General features: G+C 38.7%; 1 protein-coding gene across 1 annotated transcript in view; it reads left to right on the top strand.

Annotated features, from left to right (window-relative positions):
• Positions 1-3585: 3585 nt before the first annotated feature.
• Positions 3586-24295, top strand: part of LCA5L (lebercilin LCA5 like) — a 36951-nt gene continuing 16241 nt past the window's right edge. The window contains exons 1-4 of the mRNA XM_055313512.1: positions 3586-3997; positions 16158-16495; positions 20943-21457; positions 23612-23749. Coding sequence (XP_055169487.1) covers positions 16168-16495; positions 20943-21457; positions 23612-23749 — 981 coding nt within the window. The 5' untranslated portion in view covers positions 3586-3997; positions 16158-16167. The remainder of the gene's footprint in view (positions 3998-16157; positions 16496-20942; positions 21458-23611; positions 23750-24295) is intronic.

Here is a 24295-nt window from a genome sequence, read left to right as displayed (position 1 = left end):
GTGAGTTCTAGCAATTTTGGGGTGGAGTCTTTGGGTTTTCTATGTACAGTATCATGTTATCTGTGAAGAGGGAGAGTTTGACTTCTTTGCCAATTTGAATGCCTTTTATTTCTTTTTGTTGCCTGATTGCTGAAGCGAGCACTTCGAGTACTATGTTGAATAGCAGTGGTGAGAGTGGACATCCCTGTCGTGTTCCTCATCTTAGGGGAAAGGCTCCCAGGTTTCCCCATTGAGAATGATATTTGCTGTGGGCTTTTCGTAGATGGCTTTTAAGATGCCGAGGAATGTTTGCTCTATCCCTACACTCTGAAGAGTTTTTATCAGGAATGGATGCTGTGTTTTGTCAAATGCTTTCTCTGCATCTGTTGAGAGGATCATATCGTTCTTATTTTTTCTCTTGTTGATATGATCAATCACATTGATTGCTTTACGAGTGTTGAATCAGCCTTGCATCCCAGGGATAAATCCCACTTGGTCATGATGAATAATCTTCTTAATGTACTGTTGGATCCTATTGGCTAGTGTCTTGTTGAGAATTTTTGCATCTGTGCTCATCAGGGATATTGGTCTCTACTTCTCCTTTTTGGTGGGGTCTTTGTCTGGTTTTGGAATTACGGTGATGCTGGCCTCGTAGAACGAGTTTGGAAGTATTCCATCTTGGAAAATATGGATTTTTATATCCATTTAGTAACTTTAGTTTTATTGAATGCTCATTATGTTATAGTGTTTTATAGGGTTTTCTAAGGATACAAGCATATTATCTGCACATGATAATAATTTGCTTTTTCTTTCCAAATGTTTATACTTATTTCTTTATTTGTATTTTAGTTTCAGAGGTAGAGTTCAGTGATTCAACAGTTGCATAAAATACCAAGTGCTCATTACATGTCCCTTTGTAATGTCCATCATGCAGTTACCCCATCCTCCCACCACACCTCCAGCAACCTTCAGTTTGTTTCCTATACTTAGAGTATCTCATGGTTTGTCTCCCTCTCTGATTTTATCTTACTTTCTTTTTCACTCCCTTGCCCTGTGATCCTTGTTTCTTAAATTCCACATGAGTGAAATCATAAAATTGTCTTTCTCTGATTGACTTAATTCACTTAGCATAATACCCTCTAGTTCCATCCACATCAGTGCAAATGGTAGGGTTTCCTTTTTGATGGCTGGGTAATATATATATGTGTGTGTGTGTGTGTGTGTGTGTGTGTGTGTGTGTGTGTGTGTGTAGATACACACACACATACACCACATCTTCTTTATCCATTCATCTGTCTATAGACATCTGGGCTCTTTCCATAGTTTGGCTTTTGTGCACATTGCTGCTATAAACATTAGAGCACAGGTGCCCTTTCAGATTACTACCTCTGTATCTTTGGGGTAAATACACAGTAGTGCAATTGCTGGGTCATAGAGTAGCTCTATTTTCGACTTTTTGAGGAATTTCCATACTGTTTTCCAGAGGGACTGCCCCAGCTTGCATTCCCACCAGCAGTGTTAGAAGGTTCCCCTTTCTTTGCATCCTCACCAACATTTGCTGTTTCCCAATTTGTGAATTTTAGCCATTCTGACTGGTGCAGGGTGGTATCTTATTGTGGTTTTGATTTGTATCTCCCTGATTTGAAGTGATATGTAGCATTTTTTCATGTGTCTATTGTCCATTTGTATGTCTTTTTTGGAGAAATGCCTGTTTGTGTCTTCCACCCACTTCTTGATTGGTGTATCTGTCTTTTGGGTTTTATAAGTTTTTTATAAGTTCTTTATAGTTTTATAAGTTTTTTATAGATTTTGGATACTAGTCCTTTATCTGATGAGACATTTGCAAATATTTTCTCCTATTCTGTATGTTATCTTTTGATTTTGTCAACTGTTTCCTGTGCTGTGCAGGAGCTTTTTATCTTGATGAAGTCCCAATAGTTCATTTTTCCTTTTGTTTTCCTTGCCTTTGAAGACATATCTAACAAGAAGTTGCTATGGCCAAGGTCAAAGAGGTTGCTCCCTGTGTTCTCCTCTAGGATTTTGATGAATTCCTTTCTCACATTTAGGTCTTTCATATTTTGAATTTATTTTTGTGTATGTTGTAAGAAAATGGTCCAGTATCATTCTTCTGCATATGGCTGTCCAATTTTCCCAACACCATTTGTTGAAGAGACCGGTTTTTCCACTGGATATTCTTTCCTGCTTTCTCAATGATTAGTTGACCTTAGAGTTGAGGGTCCACTTCTGGGTTCTCTGTTCTGTTCCCTTGATCTGTGTGTCTGGTTTTTTGCCTTTATCATACTGTCTTGATGATTGATTACGTAAGGCTTTGTACTAGAGCTTGAAGTCCAGCATTGTGATTTCCCCAGCTTTGGTTTTCTTTTTCAACATTCCTTTAGCTATTCGGGGTCTTTTCTGGTTCCATATGAATTTTAGGATTATTTGTTCCAGCTCTGTGAAAAATTTTGATGGTATTTTAATAGGGATTGCATTGAATATGTATATTGCTTTGGGTAGCATAGACATTTTCACAATACTTGTTCTTCTAATCCATGAGCATGGAATGTTTTTCCATTTCTTTTTGTCTTCCTCAATTTCTTTCATGAGTGTGTTCTGTGGCTTTCAGAATACAAATCCTTTACCTCTTTGTATACCTCTTATTTCTTTCTTACCTCTAATTTCATTGGCTAGTGCCTCCAAAACATTATTCATTAACAGAAGTGATGGTGGCCATCCTTATCTTAATCCTTGCAGCAATGTAAATTAATGTTTCACTATTAAGCATGAAGCTAGCTTTTAAGTTTGAGACGTGTATTTATCATGTTTGGAAAGCATTCATTTAGGGTATATAGGGCATTTTAAGTTGGATCAGGAGTACTGAAAACTTTGTCTTGAGTAATGGGTATGGAGACAGGAATTAAGGAAGCATAGAAGCACCCTGACCATTAATTTATTTAATTAATATTTATTGAACACTTAGTATATCCTGAGAACTCTTCTGGGCACTGAGGATACAGCAGTAGACAAAACAGTCAAAATACTGCAATCGTGAAGCACGATTCAGTGGGAAAGTCAGGCAATAGATAAGGGAAATAATACATATTATGTCAGATAATGATATGTGCTGTAGGGAAAAATAAAGTGGGAAAGGAAACTGCAGTGTTGAGAGTAGATGAGACAAGAGGGGAAACTTGAATGTCAAGCAGTTGTTTCCCATGAAGCAGGACTGGTTACAACTACAATTGCCTACCCACACAGTAATTTGGGGTGGAAAACATAGCAATTGAAAACCAAAGCATTCCTATGAATTAATTACAGCTTCACTGTAGAATATTTACTTTAAGAATAAATTATTATTCCACTAGGAATAAATCCTATTATGCCACTAGGATTTCCTAGTGGCTATAATAGCCAAGAATCACAATTTGTGAGAATGTTGAGCCAGAAGGACAAATTTCAGTGTATAATACCATGTGTCTAATATCAGTGCTTCTAAAATAAGATCCAGTTCCCACCAATAGTACCAGGAGGGTCTTCCTTTTCTTATTTTTTATTTTTTACAAGTAAGTAACATGTAATCCAAAAACTTTTATTATTCATGTTCAACTTTGCACTGGAAAGAAAGAACAGATAGACGAGCCACGCAATCTTTCGTTCTGCCCCCAAAATTTTCAGAAACACCACTCTGTTGTGGCTCCTTCAAATCTTATTTCCTGACCAATGGTGAAGAGCTGATGCACTCTGATAGAGATAAAGTCTTAGTGTGTGAAATGAGTATATATGAATTAATACTGATTCAAGATTTTAAACTATTCTTCTGTATAAATGCTTATTTGTGACATTTTCCTTTTGTAATATTCTAGGTTTTTTGAAATATATTCTTTCTTAAAAAGAGACCAAAACATGTCAAAAAATCCTGCCCTGGAAACATCATAAATACTACAGTTTGAAGAACTCTCCACTCAGAACATATAGCAGATTTTCATATATCTTAGGAACGTTTCCTTAAGGACAGCAGGTATGCATTAATTCATTTTAAAACGATTTTAGCATATTTTTGAGGTCTGCTTTTTTTTTAACAAAAGCAGAATTGAAGACAACTACACAAAAGTATAGTTTCAGAATGATTCAAGTCTATATCTTGATCTTGAATATTCTCCTTTCTAATTCTATAATTAAACAAACATTATATACAAATTTTCTGTTCTTCTAGGCAGGCATCCCTTTTCATGGTGCATTCCAGAAAAGCATGTCATCAGCTGGATTGCATTTTTTCCCATTGAAACAGTGTTCTTAACTGTGGATTGTATTCCTGAGTTATAACAGCAAAGAAACCACTGTAAATCTTGTCATGATAGAAACAGTGAAATTATGCTTTGAGGGCAATAAAACAGGCACTTGTCTACTGTAAACACTAGTCAGTATTCAAAATATAAATGTTGCCAAAATCTGAACTACACACCACCATAAACTGGTATATTAAAAACTAGTCACCCACTCTATAGTAAGCATTAATAACATAATTACTAACTACTTAGTTTTAAATCCTTGAAAGCAGAAGTTTGCCTTCTTCATAACCCTAGTGTCTAATAGATCCTAAATAAATGTTACTTTGACTTAGCATTTTGATTAATTAGTTAATTAACTAGAACATTAGATGGTTGCCCTGAGACCTAGATTTTTCAATAATGCTCCACATAATCAGAAAAACCTCTGTGGAGGCTGCATACATTTTTAATTGATAACAATGATGAATAGCCTACTTATATTAATACAAAGACACTCAAAAATAGTTTCATCAACTTAAAAATGTATTTATAGACCTGATATTAGTCATCAATCCATTTTAACAGATCAGTGAGAAAACTGGTGTTTAACAGACTGAATATTCCAGAGAGCTGCTTGATACATGCATTCACATCTCATTGCTGACTAGTAATAACTAAAAATTGTACTTCATTTTACATTGTTCATGATGTCTCTCAGACATCAGTGTCATGAAAAGGAATGGAATTATCACAGGTGAACCAAAACAGACCTGTATTTGGGTCCTATAGGTAGAAATTTTAGGAGAGTTCTGGGATCTTGAAACTTCTAAAATTCTAAATCCGTTCTGACTCTTTAGTGGGTATAATTTATGCTAAGGTCAGCTAATTCTTTTGGCCACTGAACCCTCCTGAGAAAATATATCTTGAGTATGTTAATTATCTATGCCTGTGTAACAAACAAGCCAAAAACTTAACAGCTTAAAACAATAGTGTGGTTAGCCACCACTCCAAAAACTATTTTGATAATATCATGATTTAATTAAAATTAATGGATTAGAGAGAGAGAAAATATGGCATTATATTTTTTTCAAAATTAAACATTCCAGAAAGCATCTATTAACCTAAATAAACTAAGTTGTTTAGCATAAAATCCTATTTTTGCATGTTCTACAAGATGACTGTTGATTTTGTAACCTCCTATGGTAGATTCATGCAGAAGTTTTCTGTTCTATAAGTCTCTCTCTCTAGTTTTTAAATCAACACTAACTGGCTGGAAAAACAACAAATATTTATTATCCTATGGGTCAGGACTGGGCACAGCTGAGTTCTTTGGCTCAGGATGTCTCTCAAGGCTGCAGTCAACCTGTCAGTTTGGGCTGGAGTAATCCCCACACTCATCTGGGGAAAAATCCCAAGCTTCCAAACTTACTCAAGTGGTTGGCAGTGGGATTCTATTTTTCACTGCCTATTCTACTGAGGGCCTCAGTTCCTCACTGGCCTTTGGCTGGAGGCCTCAGTTTCTTGCCACGTGTGCTTTTCCATGGGTTTGCTTACAACAGCTGGCTTCCATCAATCTGAACAAGTGAGAGAAAAAAAGAGGGTGATTAAGACAGAAGTCAGAACCTTTTAGTTACCTCATCTTGAAAATAACATCTAGGGCCTCCTGAGTGGCTCAGTTGATTGAGTGTTTGCCTTTCGGGTCAGGTCATGATCTCAGGGTCCTTGGGACAGAGCCATATGTCAGACTCCATGCTCAGTCTACTTCTCCCTCTGTCTCTGCCCCTCCCCCTGCTCATGTTCTCCCCTCACTCAATAAATAAATAAAATCTTTTTTAAAAATTTTTTAAAAGAGGGATCCCTGGGTGGCACAGCGGTTTGGCGCCTGCCTTTGGCCCGGGGCGCGATCCTGGAGACCCAGGATCGAATCCCACATCGGGCTCCCGGTACATGGAGCCCGCTTCTCCCTCTGCCTGTGTCTCTGCCTCTCTCTCTCTCTGTGTGTGACTATCATAAATAAAATAAAAATTTTAAAAAAATGGTAAAAATTTTTTAAAAGAAAGGAAGTGATTTCTGAGTCACACTCCAGGAGGGGATTACACAAGGACATGAATACAAGGAAATGGGAATCAGTGGGAGCCATCTTAGAAGCCACCATCCACACTAAGTATATTCCAAAGACAGCCTCTGAAAGGTATATAATGACCCCTTCTTTACTGGAGTGCTCTAGTACTCTCTAAGGTACAGAAAGTGACAATGTGGAGGAATCACCTGATGGTTTCCCCCGTTGAATGTCTGCAGTTGGTGACATTATCATCCATAGATAACAGTAAGGGTGCTGCCTCTGCCCCTTGGTAACCAGTGAAGAGGCCTTTTAGTCTTCCAGATAGTGCCTGACCACCCTTTCCTGAAACCAATACAGTACAGACTGAATCTAAGGTACCCTGAAGTGGTTCTTAGAAAAGGATTCATGAATAGAACTGGTTTGGGAGGGGATCCCTGGGTGGTGCAGCGGTTTGGCACCTGCCTTTGGCCCAGGGCGCGATCCTGGAGACCCGGGATCGAATCCCACGTCGGGCTCCCGGTGCATGGAGCCTGCTTCTCCCTCTGCCTGTGTCTCTGCCTCTCTCTCTCACTCTCTGTGACTATCATAAATAAATTTTTAAAAAAATTAAAAAAAAAAGAACTGGTTTGGGAAATTAAAGCATAGTCCCTTTGTTCTAGTGTATAGTTCCTGCTTATACTGTCCACTGCCTGAGCCTGGGCGGAGAAAGGGTTTTCCAGGTGGATATTCCAGAGGCTTTTGGCAGGAGCCTCCCATGGACTCTGATTTCCTGACTCTCTTTGCTTCTTGCCTTTATCTTTTTCCCTCTCTCTCTTGATAACCTCTCTCTTCCCACTTTTCCTTCAAGATTTACCTCACTTCCCTAGATAATGAATAGAAGGAAACTTCCTTAGTCTGATAAAGGAAAAACCTACAGTAACATCAGGCTTAATGGTGAAAGACTGGATGCTCACCTTCTCAGATCCAAAACAAGACAAGGACATCAACTCTTACCAACAATTGTATTCAACATGGTACTAAAGATTCTGGCCAACCAATCAGGCAAGGAAAAGAAATGAAAGGGTCCATATTAGGAAAGGAGAATTTAACTCTCTTTATTTACAGTTGACATCATCATCTGTGATAGAATCTACAAAAAAGCTACTAGAACCAATAAGCAAAGCTACAGGATACAACATCAATATGAAATATCAATTGTATTTCTGTATACTAGCAGCAAACAATTGGAAATTGAAATTAAAAGATGATACCACTTACTAAAACCAGTATAATAGCAGTTATCATCAAAAATATGAAATATGAAATACGCCTGGGTGGCTCAGCAGTTTAGCGCCTGCCTTTGGCCCAGGGCATGATCCTGGGGTCCCGGGATCGAGTCCCACATCAGGCTCCCTGCATGGAGTCTGCTTCTCCCTCTGCCTGTCTCTGCCTCTCTCTCTCTCTGTCTCTCATGAATAAATAAAAATATTTTTTTAAATTAAGAAATACTTAGGGATAAATCTGAAAAAAGATGTGAGAGACCTGTGCACCAAAAACTATGAAACATTGCTGAGAGGAATTAAAGATGGCCTAATCAAAACTGTGCCGTACCCATGGATAGAAGGCTCAGTTTTGTCAAGGTGTCAATTCTCTGTGAATTTATCCATAGACTCAACATAATCCCAATCACAATCTCAGTTTTTTGAAGGAACTGACAGGCTGATTCTAATATTCCCATGGAAACTCAGAAGACCTGAATAAAAGAGCCAAACAACTTTAAAAAACAAAGAACAGAGTTGGAGGACTAATATTATCACATTTCAAGATTAATTTTAAAGCTGTAGTAACCAGAACAGTGTGGTATTGATGTAAAGGTAAGAACTAGCAGAGCAGAAGAGAGAGCAAAGAAATAGACCTGCATATGGGCATCTCAGTTATAAATGTGCAAAGGCAGTTCAGTGGAAAAGGGTTGGTCTTTTCAAGAAATGGTGCTGGAACAATTGATAACCTTATACCAAAAAAGTAAAACTTTGATCAATTTCTAATCCATAATAATTAACTCAAGATAGGTCAAAGTAAAACATAAAACTATAAAATTTCTGGGAGAAAATCTTTGTGGCCTCAAGTTATATAAAAATTTCTTAGATACAACACCAGAAGGATCATTCTTAAAAGAACAGATTGGCAATTGGGCTTCATCAAAATTAAAAACATCTGCAGACACTTTTAAGGGAATGAAAACACAAGCCACAGACTGGAAGAAAATATTTGCAAACATACATCTAATAAAGGACTTATGTCCAGAGTATAAAAGAGCTCTGAAAAGTCAACCATAAGAAAACAAACAACCCAATTTAAAAACAGACAAAAGATTTGAACAGATACTTCACCTACCCCTGAAAAAAAAAAAAGAAGATATAAGGATGGAAAATAAGCAGATGAAAAGATGTTCAATATTATTAGTCATTTGGGAAATGCAAATTAAAGCCACATGAGATATCACTAAACAGACCAATAAAGTTTTTAAAAAGAGTGACCATATCAAGCGTCAGCAGGGGTATGGGGCAGCAGGAACTCATACACTGCTGGTGGGAATGCAAAATGGTACACCACTTTGGAAAACAGTATGGCAGTTTCCTAAGAAGTTAAACATATACTTACCATATACTCCAGCCAAGCTACTCCAGAGCATTCACCCCAAAGGAAAGAAACCATACGTCCATACATAAGACATGTGTATCAATGTTCACAGCAATTTTATTTGTAATAGGCAAACTACGAAGAAAGCAGAAACATCCATCAGCAGATGAATGAGTAAACAAATTGTGATGTAAGTCACACAATTGGATACTACTTGGCAATTAAAAAAAAATGAACTCTTGATACACAGAGTAACTTGGATGAATCTCAAAATAATTATGCTGAGTTAAAGAAGCCAAACCAAATAAAGGTGCAGACGGTATGATTCCATTTATATAAAACTGTAGAAAATGCAAACCTAGGGTAACAAAATACAGTCAGTGGTTATCTGGGGTGAGGATGGGGAGCAGGGAGCATCATGGGAAAGGAATGACATGGGGGTCCAAGGAAACCTCTGGATGCATTGGATGTGTTGACTCTGGATGATGGTGCTCATCTCATTATTATATACTTATGTCTATAATTATCAAATTGTACACTTTTAATATGCACAGTTATATGTCATTTGCATACTGTTTTGCTATATACTCAATAAAAGAGGTGCTTTAAAAAAAAGAATTGTATCCCAATGGCTTAGAAATTAGTTTTCTTATAAAATGTATACTTTCAGTAAGCCAAATAAGTTGACCTATTGGATTTGTTAAAAATGATCATTTAAATGTTGGTGAATCACCTAATAAATGCATTCAAGTATTGGTACTATTATTTCTGAACTGCTTAATGTGAAACTAGTCTTCATTTTTCTTGTGACCTGTTTTTGTCCAAGACTGCTATTAATACTAAGAACAATTGTCTATTAAGCAGAAAGAAGCACATCGAGTTTACCTAAATGCCAATATTAATAACACTGACATTAATCAGTTCTAGTAAATCCCTGGGCCAGCCAGGTCAGATCCTGACCTTACTGGGTTGTAAACATATTGTTTCAAAAGAAGGTAGCACTATGTGAAGCATTTATGGCGACTTTTAAGCTTAATAAATTCCAAAACAATTAATGTCTTAAGGATATAAATGGAAATTATATTTTGTGTTTACATCAGGCCCATATGGGTAATGTCTCCAACTCAGGGCCCTTAACCTGATCACTGCAAAGTCCCTTTTACTACATAAGGTGTTTTGTTGTTGTTGTTGTTTTTTTACTACATAAGGTATTTGTGCCTATTTAATTATGAGACAGTGATAAATGAATGAACCCAGTAATTAATCTGAAGTTACTTACATTTTTTTCAGTGAAATAGATTTAGGTTATAATAGTGACCAACAGTAGAATAACTATGCCTCATACCACGTACTACAGAAATGCACTGAAAACAAGCAGACAGTACACGTACTAGATAATTGGTCACAAAAAAAAGAATTTTCTACCCACTCATCCATACACAGAAATTTTTATGGTAAGACTACATCTTGGCCCATCCTATGGAAACTATACCTAATTGCATTAGATGAATTATTAGCAGGAAAGATTATGGATAATTTTGCTAATATGGCATCTTCTCACTGGACGTCTTTAATTGTATGTGATTTTTTTCAAGCATTTTTGAAGGAGCAGCAGTTACTGCCTCCTAGCTATAGAGACCCACAGGAGACCGTATGCAGTAGGACAGTTCAGCCATCAATAGAGGCTTATGGTTCTTGCAAATCCAAATGAGGAGAGCAATAATGCCTTCAAATGCCCCTTCTTTTTTACAGCTAAACCTATAAAACCTTCCATTAGGGTACATTTTAATCTGATAGAATTGCTTTAAGAGTGAGGTTGTTTATAGATATTAAGGCTTACTTGGCACCAATGGATTTCCATTAGAATTACACCCCCCAAAATATCAATATTTATTAAACAAAGAGACCAGGATGACTAGCTCGCTGCTATATCAGACGTGGGGGCAATCAAAGCTCATTTTAGACCTATGTGAGCATATGATTCAAAGGGAATTTAAAAAAAAAAACTGTACATGGAGTGGAGTATAAGCATCTCATAAAACCTCAATATTCTAATCTAACAGTGGAAAAGAACACTCCTCTGCCCTAACCTCCTTATATTCCATCATCTCCCTGTTCCTGTCATGTCAGATTCTGAGTGAGTTGTAGTGATTAATCTGAAAGATTAAAGGATAAGCGATTATTTTCAATATAACCACAGATTTGGGACTCTGGACTATAGGTAAAACATGAAAAGCTGAACAGAGAGTGATTCTCATAGGTTTATCACAGGGTTTGACATAATTTAACATTTTAAGATTGAAGTGATAAATAAGTTGGGTCAAATTATGTCCATTTTGGGTCAAGTAGTATGGTTTAAGTAAAAAGAACTTTATTTTTTTTATAAATTTATTTTTTATTGGCGTTCAATTTGCCAACATACAGAATAACACCCAGTGCTCATCCCATCAAGTGTTCACCTCAGTGCCCGTCACCCAGTCACCCCCATCACCCTACCCACCTCCCCTTCCACCACCCCTAGTTCGTTTCCCAGAGTTAGGAGTCTCTCATGTTCTGTCTCCCTTTCTGATATTTCCCACTCATTTTTTCTTCTTTCCCCTTTATTCCCTTTCACTATTTTTTATATTCCCCAAATGAATGAGACCATATGTTTGTCCTTCTCTGATTGACTTATTTCACTCAGCACACTACCCTCCATTTCCATCCACGTCAAAGCAAATGGTGGGTATTTGTCATTTCTAATGGCTGAGGAATATTCCATTGTATACATAGACCACATCTTCTTTATCCATTCATCTTTCAATGGGCACCAAGGCTCCTTCCACAGTTTGGCTATTGTGGACATGGCTGCTAGAAACATCGGGGTGCAGGTGTCCCGGCGTTTCACTGCATCTGTATCTTTGGGGTAAATCCCCAACAGTGCAATTGCTGGGTCGTAGGGCAGGTCTATTTTTAACTCTTTGAGGAACCTCCACACAGTTTTCCAGAGTGGCTGCACCAGTTCACATTCCCACCAACAGTGCAGGAGGGTTCCCCTTTCTCCGCATCCTCTCCAACATTTGTGGTTTCCTGCCTTGTTAATTTTCCCCATTCTCACTGGTGTGAGGTGGTATCTCATTGTGGTTTTGATATGTATTTCCCTGATGGCAAGTGATGCAGAGCACTTTAAAGGCCAACAGACTTGGATTCAAAACTCAGTTCTCCCTCCCACTAGCTCTGTGACCTTGGATGGGTTTGTGCTCTTCTCTAAAATGAGGTCACTAATACCTGTTACACAGGACTGTCCTCATGATTAAGTAAGCTACTATATGTAATCTCCTACCTCTATGTTTGGCATACAGTATATGGTGGTGGCGATGATCATCATTCAAGCATTTACAAATACTAGTTGGGTGGCAGCACTCTGCTAGGCCTGAAGTTACAACAGGATCAAATATAGTCTCTATCTTCAGGGAGTTGTCAAATGGCAATAGTCAAGCACTTGTTCCCAGTACAATAGTTGATGGGGAAATAAACTGACTCTTGGTTGCATCTCTCACATAAAGACACCAGCAATGCCCTGGAGAGTCCTGGTGTTTGTCTTAGAATTACTCTTCCAAGAAGGAACTAGTATTTGTTTATTGCGTACCATGTGACAAGTACCATAATAGGTATTTACAATTTCTCATTTCTCCCTATAATAACTCCATGGAATCAGTGTTATTATTCAATTTTATAGATGGCCAAGATCACTTAATTGACAGACTCGGGTTCAAACCCACGTCAGTCTGCCTTCAAATTATCACCTTCCGCTGTCTCACTCCCACTCCTGTGGCTGTTGAACAATCTGTGACTATAAATGAACAACACTCTTGAATTAAGCCTGTATCCTACAATGCTGGGATGGCTTTCTCAAAGGAGTGGTCTGAGGAAGAAGGAGGGAAATTTTATAGGGCTTTAGCAGGAATGGTCCGCCAAGAACAACTGGTCAAAAATTCTTTTCACAGATTAGCAACCATTATTTTCTCACAGCAGTCTGGGTTTATCAAGATGGATGGGGAAGAAGTTAGGAGATAAAGTCATGAGCAAGAAGGGGTAAGGAGGAGCCCCTCCCAGGGACAAGGACAGGCAAGATTATGAGGGCCACAGAGGAACATTTTTGATCTTTTGGGATCTTACACACTAACATCTTGGTCTCCTCTTAATCCATTTGCAAAGATTCAAAAGTAAGGATCTTCATCTGTGCATCTACCCAATGTTAAATGGCAGAATGGGTCTGGAAAGATCCATTCTTAGCCTTAGGATCTGTGATGTTTGCAGTTGTGATGCTTAATGAAAAAAGTCCTGACTCTGAAGCAGGAAAACATGAACAATTGCTTCACCTGAGCCTGATCCCTTCACGAGTTTGGGAGTAGGTGATGTCAACGCAGCTTGTGGGAAGTAAAAGCACTCATTAAAGATTAAGTACACCAGCACCCCAATGTTTATAGCAGCAATGTCCACAATAGCCAAACTGTGGAAGGAGCCTCGGTGTCCATCGACAGATGAATGGATAAAGAAGATGTGATCTATGTATACAGTGGAATATTCCTGAGCCATTAGTATACAGTGGAATATTCCTCAGCCATTAGAAACGACAAATACCCACCATTTGCTTCGACGTAGATGGAACTGGAGGGTATTATGCTGAGTGAAGTAAGTCAATCAGAGAAGGACAATCATTATATGGTTTCACTCATATGGGGAATATAAGAAATACTGAAAGGGATTAAAGGGGAAAGGAGAGAAAATGAGTGGGAAATATCAAAGAGGGTGATGGAACATGAGAGACTCCTAACCCTGGGAAACGTGGATAGTGGAAGGGGAGGTGGGCAGGAGGTTGGGGTGACTGGGTAATGGGCACCGAGGGGGGCACTTGACAGGATGAGCCACTGGGTGTTATGTGTTGGCCAGTTGAACTACAATAAAAAATATACAAAAAATGTTTAATAAATAAAAAATAAAGATTAAGTACAATACTAATATTAATAGTAGGATTAATTTGGACTAAGACTTCTGTAGTAGGGAGATGGTAAACCACCTCCTATGTTCCATGAAAAGAGAAGAAAGCTTGAGAGTCAAGCCAATGCAGAAAGAGGCAGAGGCTGAGGTATGAAAAACAAAAACTCTCAGTAGAGAGGACATTAAATTCCTGTTGGGAAGGGTCTGATGACAGCTAATTGCTCTTTTTCTTCCTTGATAAAACAGAAGAATTGGGGGTATTAAATGAAAACAAAAATAATCCTTGTAAATACCCCAGGAGATGAGTTCCTTTGTTATGAACTGCTGTCGACTATGCTGATCTAACAGATCTCGTGGTGTTACTTGCCTTAATGCAGGGGCCTTATAGAGGAACACAGAGCCATCTGGTGTGTAACTAAAGTTAGTGTTATTGAGGGCCCACATTTGGGGTCCTTCTTGTATTTTCATTTTCTCTCCATTTTAAATTCTCACTTAAGACAAAGGCTTATCAACAGTATCAAAAGTTTGTGTAAGGGGCACCCAGCCCACTCAGTCAGTGGAGCATGTGACTCTTGATCTCAAGAGTTGTGAATCCGAGCCCCATATTGGGCATAGAGATTACTTTAAAAAGAGTTTGCAAAAAAATAAAAAATAAAAAATAAAAAAAGTTTGCATACATTGGAATCACTCTTTCTAAATTACCGTGGATCAGGGCTATCTATGTGAGAAGCAGTGTAGTAGCTGTCCTGAGCTCTCTTGGAGCTGGACTCATTGTACCTCAGAGAGCTAACTTTCCTATGAAATTTTTGTCTTCTTGGGGAGTGTGCAGTTAACTGTGGGCCGTCATCTCTCCCAGGGCCCTTAGGTCAAACAAGAAGAACGGCGTATTGCAGACCTTGTGGAGTGTATGTAGGAGAGTTTGCGTGAGAGACATTGTCATCCAGCCTTGTTTGTAACACAGATTATTCTGCTCAGTCAAGTTCAATACTACTGCCTCTGCTCTATACCAAGAATTTTGAAAATAAAGTGGAAGTAAAATACAGTGCCAAGGAGTTGTTTTAGCTACGTGGAACCCTGAAACAGTGTGTGAAAGTTGCTTTGGGGAGTAATTCAGTAAACTACAACATTCCTAATCTAAACATTCCTGAAGAACTACTATGTTTAAATCACCTTATATTGTACTGAATTTGAATCAGATCTACCTGAAATAAAAGTGACTCTGTCTAGACCTTAATTAAATTAAGCTTTTCGGGCATGGACTTTGGTTACAAGGACTTTGGACTATGTGGTATCTTTTGTCCCTGATGAGACATTAGGATCACATCATCAAATTTCATTTTCAGTTTTAGTTTTTAAACACATTTCTTTGAAGTCTGCTTTACTTTATTGCTGTTTAATTCCCAAGTAAGATTTTGCCTTTTCACATTGAATATTTAAATTTATAATAATTAGACAAACTTAGTTTTGATTTTTCCAAATCCATTATAAAAGTTTGGCCTTTGTGTAGCTGCAAATACAACCAGTTCTTTATAAAAGAAATGTAAACTTCTTGCTGGATGGATTGTCTTCAAAAAGGTTCCAACACTTGGATGATTTTCCCATGCAAATCAGCATGTTTTTCTGAATTGCTTCTGTCATCATGTAGCATATAATTAGGGCGGTCATATTCATGTTATAATAATCCAAAGGAAGCACAGAAAGGAATACAAATCTTTTAAATTTAAATATAAAAACTCTTATGATCATGGATCAAGTTTACATCCCTGGGACCCACTATTACTCTTAATTTTAGAATGAATATTAGCTCTAGAAAACTAGTTATATATTAGCTCTAGAAAACTAGAAAACTATTAATCTACACTGACTTTCCTAAGTGTTGCACTTCACACCAGCCATCCAAACTTAGCAAATACAGTCATTTTCTTCGAGGCAAAAAAATGTCAACATTCTTAGAGAATGAGGATATAATTCACTAATTCATAAATGGTTGTCGTTGTTCTCAGATGTGAACTTTATCTTACATTATCTGTGAGTTTCATCTCACCAAAGTTTGGTCTCAGGAGTCCCATATCTTATGTGGAAAAAAAAAAAAAAAACATAAAAACCAAATTGAGATTTTTCTGGAAAATAACTTCAATAGAATGTGTTGCTTCCTTTTCCTAATCCTTCATTTATAGTTAAATATACTAAAGCATACGTTCATTTTAATGTCAGTAGCTATACATCTAAAAATACTTTTCTTCTGTCAGGTTGTTAACTATGTCTCTGGCTGGTCCAGCAGAAACAGACATAGCCGGGCACCTCCCCAGTGTGGCATTAGGACCCAGTAGGATGGCCGCAGAGAGTGAGAGCAGCCTGGGTGCAGGTGACTGTCCCAGGGGCAGTTCCAGGTGTGCCTCCGACAGGAGTGTTGACTATAGCAGATCTCAGTGTTCCTGTAGAAGTTTAAGTTCCTGCTGTGATTACTCAGAAGACTTTCTCTCTGAATGTTCGGAAACTGCTCTTAATAGAAATTATTTAGAGAAGCCTGCGATAAAAGAAACGGACAAGAAGAAACAGTATGTTTCTAAAATCTCCCAATCTAAAGGTAAGAAACAATATTTCCCAAGGAAGACCAAATTTCTGTTTCTAATGACATTATTATTTAATGCACTCGTATTTGAAGTAGTCCACATTTAGTTTTATTGTCCTCCCATATTTTAAATGTGTGTATATATATATAAGTGAACTTTTATAGAAGAAATGAGGTAATAGAGAAATTAAGAATAGTGACAAGCTGGCAGGAAGTTAGGCTGAAAATGTAGAGCCTAGCCTTCTTGCACAACCTATCCTCCTGGGAGCCTACTAGTGAGGTTGGTTCCGTTTTTAGTTAACAGGTGGCCTCATTACAGAGTACCACGATACTTGGATCTCACTGGCTACTTGCCTTTCATCTCAGCTGAAGAATCAAGGTTTGAACTGCCAATGAAATGTAAAAACCGGTTTCAACACCCCAAGAAGAGGGGCTCCAAGTCCGGTGAGGCAAAGATCATCCTTTGAAACAGGGGTGGTTCAAGAGGCTGTTAATAATATCATTCCCTCATGGACTGTGAGAGTACCAACACCATCGCTCCGTAACTGTCCAAACTGGAAGGAGCCTTGTGACACCCTTGATCTCATTCCCTGCCTTCCTGCCCGGACCATGATGACTTGCTCCCATTTTAGGCAATCCTAAACTTATAAGTATCCCTAATCTAGAAATAGCTGAAACTTTCTTCCACTGTGACCACCAGAACCACCATCAGTCAACAGTTGGAAAATACTTAACTACGTAACAGTATATGTGGAACCTGCCTTACTGTCATGTTTACCCCATATCTCCTACCCCCACCCCCAGCCTTGAGTGACCAGGTGTACCTAGGACTCCCTATGCTACTTTTGGATCATCTAGAATCTTCAAGTCCCCTTCTTCCTAGTTGTAGGGTAGGGATTCTTAATCTAAGACCCATGTCTGTGGACCCCATGAAAATCTTTGCTTTTATCTATTTGCATTTGTGAACTTTTCTAAGGAGAAAGACCCATGAGCTTCCAACAAATTGTCAAAAGGCTAAAAGCCCCTTTCCTAGAGAGGTGAGAGCCTGACACTCATGGGCAAGGCCCAGGGTAGGAGATGAAAAGTCCAGTTCCTTCTCTCACCCGGGATTCTGTCAAAAGAAATCTGTTAGTAGTGGCATTTGAAAGATCATCACGACAGAACCCACATCATGGTTAGGCTTCGTGGTTACAGTCCCTTATCCACATCTGTAATTTACAAAACACTGAAAACCAAAAATTTTCTTTGTCTTTGGCACCTAAACTGATTGGGCAACAAAAACCTGACTTTAACTAACATGAGGCTGATTTTTATTTACTTCACTTAGTAGGAATAGTCCTATATTTCACAAAAATATTCTTTGGTTAAAGTGGGCTGTCCCCAACCCTACTGGGAGTACTATGGAAAATACTGTATATGCCCCAAAATAATAATAATCATTCAGAAACAGTCTGGCCCCAGTGTTTTATGAGAGGGATCATGTCTCTATACATCTTATATTAATTCTACACTTTTGTGGGCCTGTATGAAAGGCAGTTAGCATTTATACAACTGTTTCTGTAGGAACTGCACTTTGAGTTCTAAGTACCTGATAATTTAACTTTTAAAAACTGATTCCTCATTTATTCCACAAATATTTATTGTGGTCATAATTTGGTCATACTACCTGGTCATAAATTTGGACCAATTAATTTTGGTGCAACCAAAATTAATTTAGTCACATCATTAAGAGTAGATTAATCATTAGGCTAAATCTGCCTTATAATATAAAATGAGAAATTGTAAGAGACACTTAACTCTAGGAAACAAACTGAGGGTTGCTGAAGGGGACATGGGTGAGGGATGGGGTAACTGGGTGATGGGCACTAAGGAGGGCACATAATGAGTACTGGGTGTTCTATGCAACTGATGAATCACTAAATTCTACCCCTGAAATTAATAATACACGGAAAGGAAAGGAAAGGAAAGGAAAGGAAAGGAAAGGAAAGGAAAGGAAAGGAAAGGAAAGGAAAGGAAAGGAAAGGAAAGGAAAGGAAAGGAAAGGAAAGGAAAGGAAAGGAAAAAGAGAGAGAGAGAAAGAAAGAAGAAAGAAGAAAGAAAGAAAGAAAGAAAGAAAGAAAGAAAGAAAGAAAGAAAGAAAGAAAGAGGAAGAAAAAATTTTATCATCCTCTGTATGTGTAGGTTAGTATAATGAGATACAAAATCATTAAGGACTAAACCCTGTTTCAACTTTCCATAACCTTGATTAGTATACAAGTATGCATAATGTGTACAGTATGAATTTATTCTATATCACTCAAATACAAGTGGTATATTTATCTTCTGAAGCAAACAAGTCTGGCTCATCCACCTCCCAAGCACCCACTAAGGTAGGCAAAAAATTCAATCTCAGGCATGTTTGGGGAACAGAGGGGGTGTGGATGGCCTTACACAGACAAGAACACTTGGGGAAGGGCTTCTGGTCCTTCATTCTTACCAGTTATATGTTCCTTGTCCAAGCACATGTGATCACGAAAAGGCTGACACCTCCTGTTTGTTTTTCAAAGTACCTACGCCCTGTACACACACTTCATCCTGGGGCCTTGGCCAGTGCTCCCATGGCCACAAGGATTAGTCCCAGGCACCTACTCATGCTGACTCTGCCTTCCCATCACTTGAGCACAGTAGAAGTCAGGAACAAGCCTCCACCGCCCACAGAACCCACCACCCTTCATCTTCTAGTCCCAGGGAAACCCCTCTCTCCTCCGGGTCACACCACCCAAGAGCTGTAGAACCTTATAAGTTGGGAGTCAAGTTGCAGTCATGCTGGATATGGTATAGGACATGACAGTCCCCATCCACCCCTGTTTTATTTTTTTAAGATTTTATTTATTTACTCATGAGAGACACACGGAGAGAGGCAGAGACACATGCAGAGGGAGAAGCAAGCTCCGTGCAGGGAACCTGATGTGGGACTCAATCCTGGGACTCCAGGATCATGCCCTGGGCCGAAGGCAGGCACTAAATCGCTGAGTCACCCAAGGATCCCCTCCCCTGTTTTAATCCAGCCTGATCCACACTGCCTGGGTCTGGGACTCCCCTAGCCAGCGCCCAAGGTATTAAAGTGCCTGGCCTTCTAGTGTCCTAGAGACCTCTGCTTTCCTATTTCCAATGTGCTCAAAAACCTATTCCAAAATACTCAAATATCTAACCAGAGCCCTTACTAAATCATTCCCAATGGGAAAAGACCTTTGGAGGTTGTAAAGACAGCCCTTCAATTATTGTTGTGACACAGACACCATGATCGTCACTCCTATGTGGTCCGTCATAGTCATGCTTGAAATGCTTTATCCCCAAAAGCATCCTCAATTTCCATTGGCTCATTTCCATCACCTTTTCCACCACCTATACCAAACATGTTAAGCCAAGTCTCAGATGATGTGTCCACACTAGGGCCAATAGCTTAAAGTTAGGACTCCAGGGACATTGTTCACTAAGTATTTTCTCTCTCCAGGATGAAGACTTTGGTTTGTTTGTTTGTTGTTAGACTCTAGAATCTAGTTTCAAACTCTCTCAGAATATAGATATAATAATATGTACACACACATATGCAGTGTGCACATATATGTACAAAAATGTCGTGCAAATGGTCATACATATGGGACCTGGTTTCTGTCTCACCACTTACTAGCTGTGTGCCCATCAGTAAGTGACTTCACTAAGTATCAGTGTGCTCATTTTTAAAAAGGGATAACAATGCAGTGGTGCTAAATATACATCTGACATACTGAATTTAGTTATATAAGCTTGATGCTTGTAAGCTGGGGATAATATTTAGATACATTTTGTTTAAAACAGATTTAGGAATACAAGCCAACTAACTACTTCCTCTAAAGCCCAAAGTAACAGGAAAAATTGTCTATGTTGGCTTTACTGAGAGATGGAACACCAGTCTATTTCCTCTAAGCCTTCTAAAGGTCTTTTTGAATATATGAGATCTTCATATACATCACTAGATGCTAAGGTGACCCTTGAATTGCCTCATAGCATATTTTTGGAAGGATTATATCAGATAATCTACATAAAGCATTTAGTTCAATGCTTAACACATAAGTCCTTAGTAAATGTCATAGATTATTATGGTGTTTAGTAAAGCTTTAATAATAGAAATAAGTACAGGTTTTCCAGCCTAAAGAAAATCTTGTTTTCAATCCAGTCTGTGTTACTTTGTGGTTATAGAACCTTGGACAAATGGCTTACAATCTTCAGATGTTAAATAAACTACTGCTGATCTGAAATGAGGTATTTTGCATATGAAGTCCCTACCCTGGAACATGGCTATTTATTACATGTTCTTTCTCCTTCTAGTTTGCCTGTGTACGTGTGCATGGGTGTGGGCTGGGGCTAGGGGTAACACATACGTGCACATCTGCATATCCATATGCATATTATTAGTAATGAACTGGATTATCTGCTTACACAGGCAAGAAGGAAATCTCAATTGAAAAAAAGCACAACTGGAATGCACCACTTTTAAGTTCGCAAAACAATACGATTACCCAAAGAAGAGATGCTATGACTCATCGCATACTCTCAGCAAGGCTTCATAAGATTAAGGAGCTAAAAAACGAACTAGGTGATACACATCGTAAATTGGAAGCCACGGTCATAGAAAACCAATTTTTGAAACACCTTCAGCTTAGGCACTTGAAAGCTATAGGGAAGTATGAGAATTCACAAAATAATCTACCTCAAATTATGGCAAAACATCAGAGCGAAGTCAAAAATTTGAGGCAGCTACTTAGGAAGTCCCAGGAAAAGGAAAGAAGTGCATCTAGGAAACTTCGAGAAGCTGATAGTGAGCTGCTGAAGACTAAAGATGCCTTACAGGCACTGCAGAAGCTTTCCGAAGACAAAAATCTTGCAGAGAGGGAGGAACTTACTCAAAGATTGTCGGTTCTTACAACAAAAATGGAGGCAAATGACAAAAAAATACAGGTCCGTACTTCAGAGGCCTAGAAATTGTAATGTTCCAAACTGGTCACAGAGAGGGTATACATGCATCACACTTGCCCCTGTGCAGTGAAGCATCACCAGCTGCTTTGCTTACAGGACACGCCAGTGATGCTGTCTAAAGGGGAAAGGCGGGAGGGGAGATGTTCCTTCTATGGTCAAGTGAGCTCATTCTGTAGCTGGGCACATTTGTCTAGAAATGACCATTCTCTAAGCCTGTTTGTGTGCTGGAAAGATTGTGCTGGTTGTGTTGGGTGGGGTGGGGTTGGGTTGGGTTGGGTTGGGTTGGGTTGAATGAAACCTTTTAGAAGCTAATGTCCTACTTCAAACTGTTTATTAAAAGCCTACTTCCCTAAAAGCCTGCCCCCTGCATCTCTCCCACCCTTTTCCTCTGGTCAGTTGTCTAGTCACCACCACACAGACATTGTTGGTATGTTAGAAACAGAAGGGTTTCCCGGATGATGCTCCTGGAAACAGAAGAGCAGAAAGGAACTAAAATCATTGAAACAAATTTGTCGATCTTCCTGAATGGCAGGCACATGGTTGTCAAGGTTTGGGGACTGCACTATGAGGGATGGTTTGGGAGAGCACCCTGATTATACTGAGAATTCTGCCGATTTTATGTTAGTTCTTACTCTCTATGGACAAACATAAATTTAAATTTACTGCTTAATGCCTCATTATATGATGGTAAAAGGCAATTTTTTATGAACTTGAAATAATAAAATATCACGTTCATCTCATTCACTTTTTTTTTTTTCACAGAAGTGAAAGTCCTTATTATTTCCTCTTTGGTAAAATCCTCCATTTTCAAAGAGAATTTTCTCACATAAAATCGATGTGTGAGCTCCAGAAAATGATGAGCAGCTCCATATGCCATCATATAATTCATATACTGAAATTCTATCATTTGGCCTCCTAGGTAATATTAGGCCCACCTTAGCACTTTTGTCAGGGAAAAGTAAATGTATTTTTATCTCATCTACATATTTTTTACATATACATGTTAAGTTAGTTCATATTTTATACCTGTAACCAAAACCAACAAGAATTCAAGAACTATTTTCTTATCAGATGCACTTGGTTGTATGGGAAGTTTTGTTTGGTTGAAGGGCATTTGGTGGAGGGAGAAAATGTTTATGAGCCAAAACATATAGGTTTGTTTTTTTTTTTTAATGCTGTTTGGGGAGGGATTTTTAGTGATTATTTCATCCTTCTACCTTGCCATATTGCCTACTTTTCTTTAATGAGAAAGTATTAATACTATAATGAGAGGCGGGGAGCTTTCGGCCAAGCCTCTGTCAAAGTCCAGACCAGAGAGTTCTGCAGTAAAATCCTCATGCTGGGGACACCTGGGTGGCTCCATGGTGGAGCATCTGCCTTCGGCTCAGGACGCCGGGGTCCTGGGATCGAGTCCCACATTGGTCTCCCCTCAGAGAGCCTGCTTCTCCCTCTGCCTATGTCTCTCTGTCTCTCTCTGTGTCTCATGAATAAATAAAATATTTAAAAAAATACTCCCCTGTTGGAGAGGATGGAGAGGAGGTTCCCTCACGCCAGTGAGCCCTGGGTGCAGAGGGCCACGGTGCTAACAGAAGTCTCCTGGTCTTAGAATTCCTTCCTCTTCCTCCTTCGGGGAGTGGGGTAAATCCTTGCAGGAGCTTCCAGGGTCAATCAGCTGATACTCACGCCTGCATGGCTGCCCTGCTGCTGGACAGCCCCCAGCTGCTGGGCAGCCCTCTGAGTGCACCTGCCACATTAGCAGATCCTCGTGTAGGCACAGCCACTTGGGTTGAGTTTTAAAACATGGTGTTATTTTTCATAATTAATAATTATGACATTAAAAATAACATTTTAATAATAAACTGTTCAAAGGTTGTTTGTGAAATCAAATTTCAGAGTGTAAAAAACATTTGGTTCAAAACATATTGATTCTCTAGAGCTGGGATCTGGGGGTCTTTGGCTTTTGTGTCTGTATGTGTGGTTCTACTTAGTTCTAATATATGTCCCCTGTAGCAGCCTTGCACTAAAATTATATCAAAAATTCACACTTCTCATAAATGCAATTAGTTCCATTATAATTGAAGTCTTTTAACAATACTACATTGGTTACAGAATACTTGAAATATATCCTGTTTTCAGAGCTTGGAGAAACAATTGAGGTTGAACAATAGAGCCTTTAATCGACAGCTGGCCAATGAGAATGGGAAGATGTTAGCAGCTCAAGCAGCTACAAAGACTCTGCAAATGGAAATAAAACACCTTCAACAAAAACTTAAGGTACTTCTTTTAAAGCAAAAATGTAACAAAATCTGTGAAATTCTGCTTCCCAAAATATCAGAGCTATTCTTTATATTATTTAACTTTAGGAATGTTTCTCAAATTAACTTTTCGCTACAACCATATGAATAGATAGAGGATCTGAAATTACTGGGATGAGTTCACAGCCTGATGAGTATGTGCTGTAACTAGAAAAATCTCTACACTATTCATTAACAAAACTTCCTGTTACCATTCTCATTTCATCACATGAATTAATATTATTGTGTTTTGTTATCACTTTAATGGATCCCAAACTAAGTTTTTAAATTTTAAAATTACCTTATATCATTAAAATATTTTGAGTAATTTTAGTGGCCCAAAAATTTATTTTAAAATCTCTCCTGGAGGGCAGCCCGGGTGGCTCAGCGGTTTAGCGCCGCCTTCAGCCAGGGCCTGATCCTGGAGATCCGGGGTCAAGTCCCATGTCGGGCTCCCTGCATGGAGCCTGCTTCTCCCTCTGCCTATGTTTCTGCCTCCTTCTCTCTCTCTCTTTCTCTCTCTGTC

This window comes from Nyctereutes procyonoides, unplaced genomic scaffold (genome assembly GCF_905146905.1).
Source record: "Nyctereutes procyonoides isolate TBG_1078 unplaced genomic scaffold, NYPRO_anot_genome, whole genome shotgun sequence".
Classification (NCBI taxonomy): Eukaryota; Metazoa; Chordata; class Mammalia; order Carnivora; family Canidae; genus Nyctereutes; species Nyctereutes procyonoides.
Note: the sequence above shows the minus strand (reverse complement) of the source record. Positions and strands in the feature narration are given on the sequence as shown.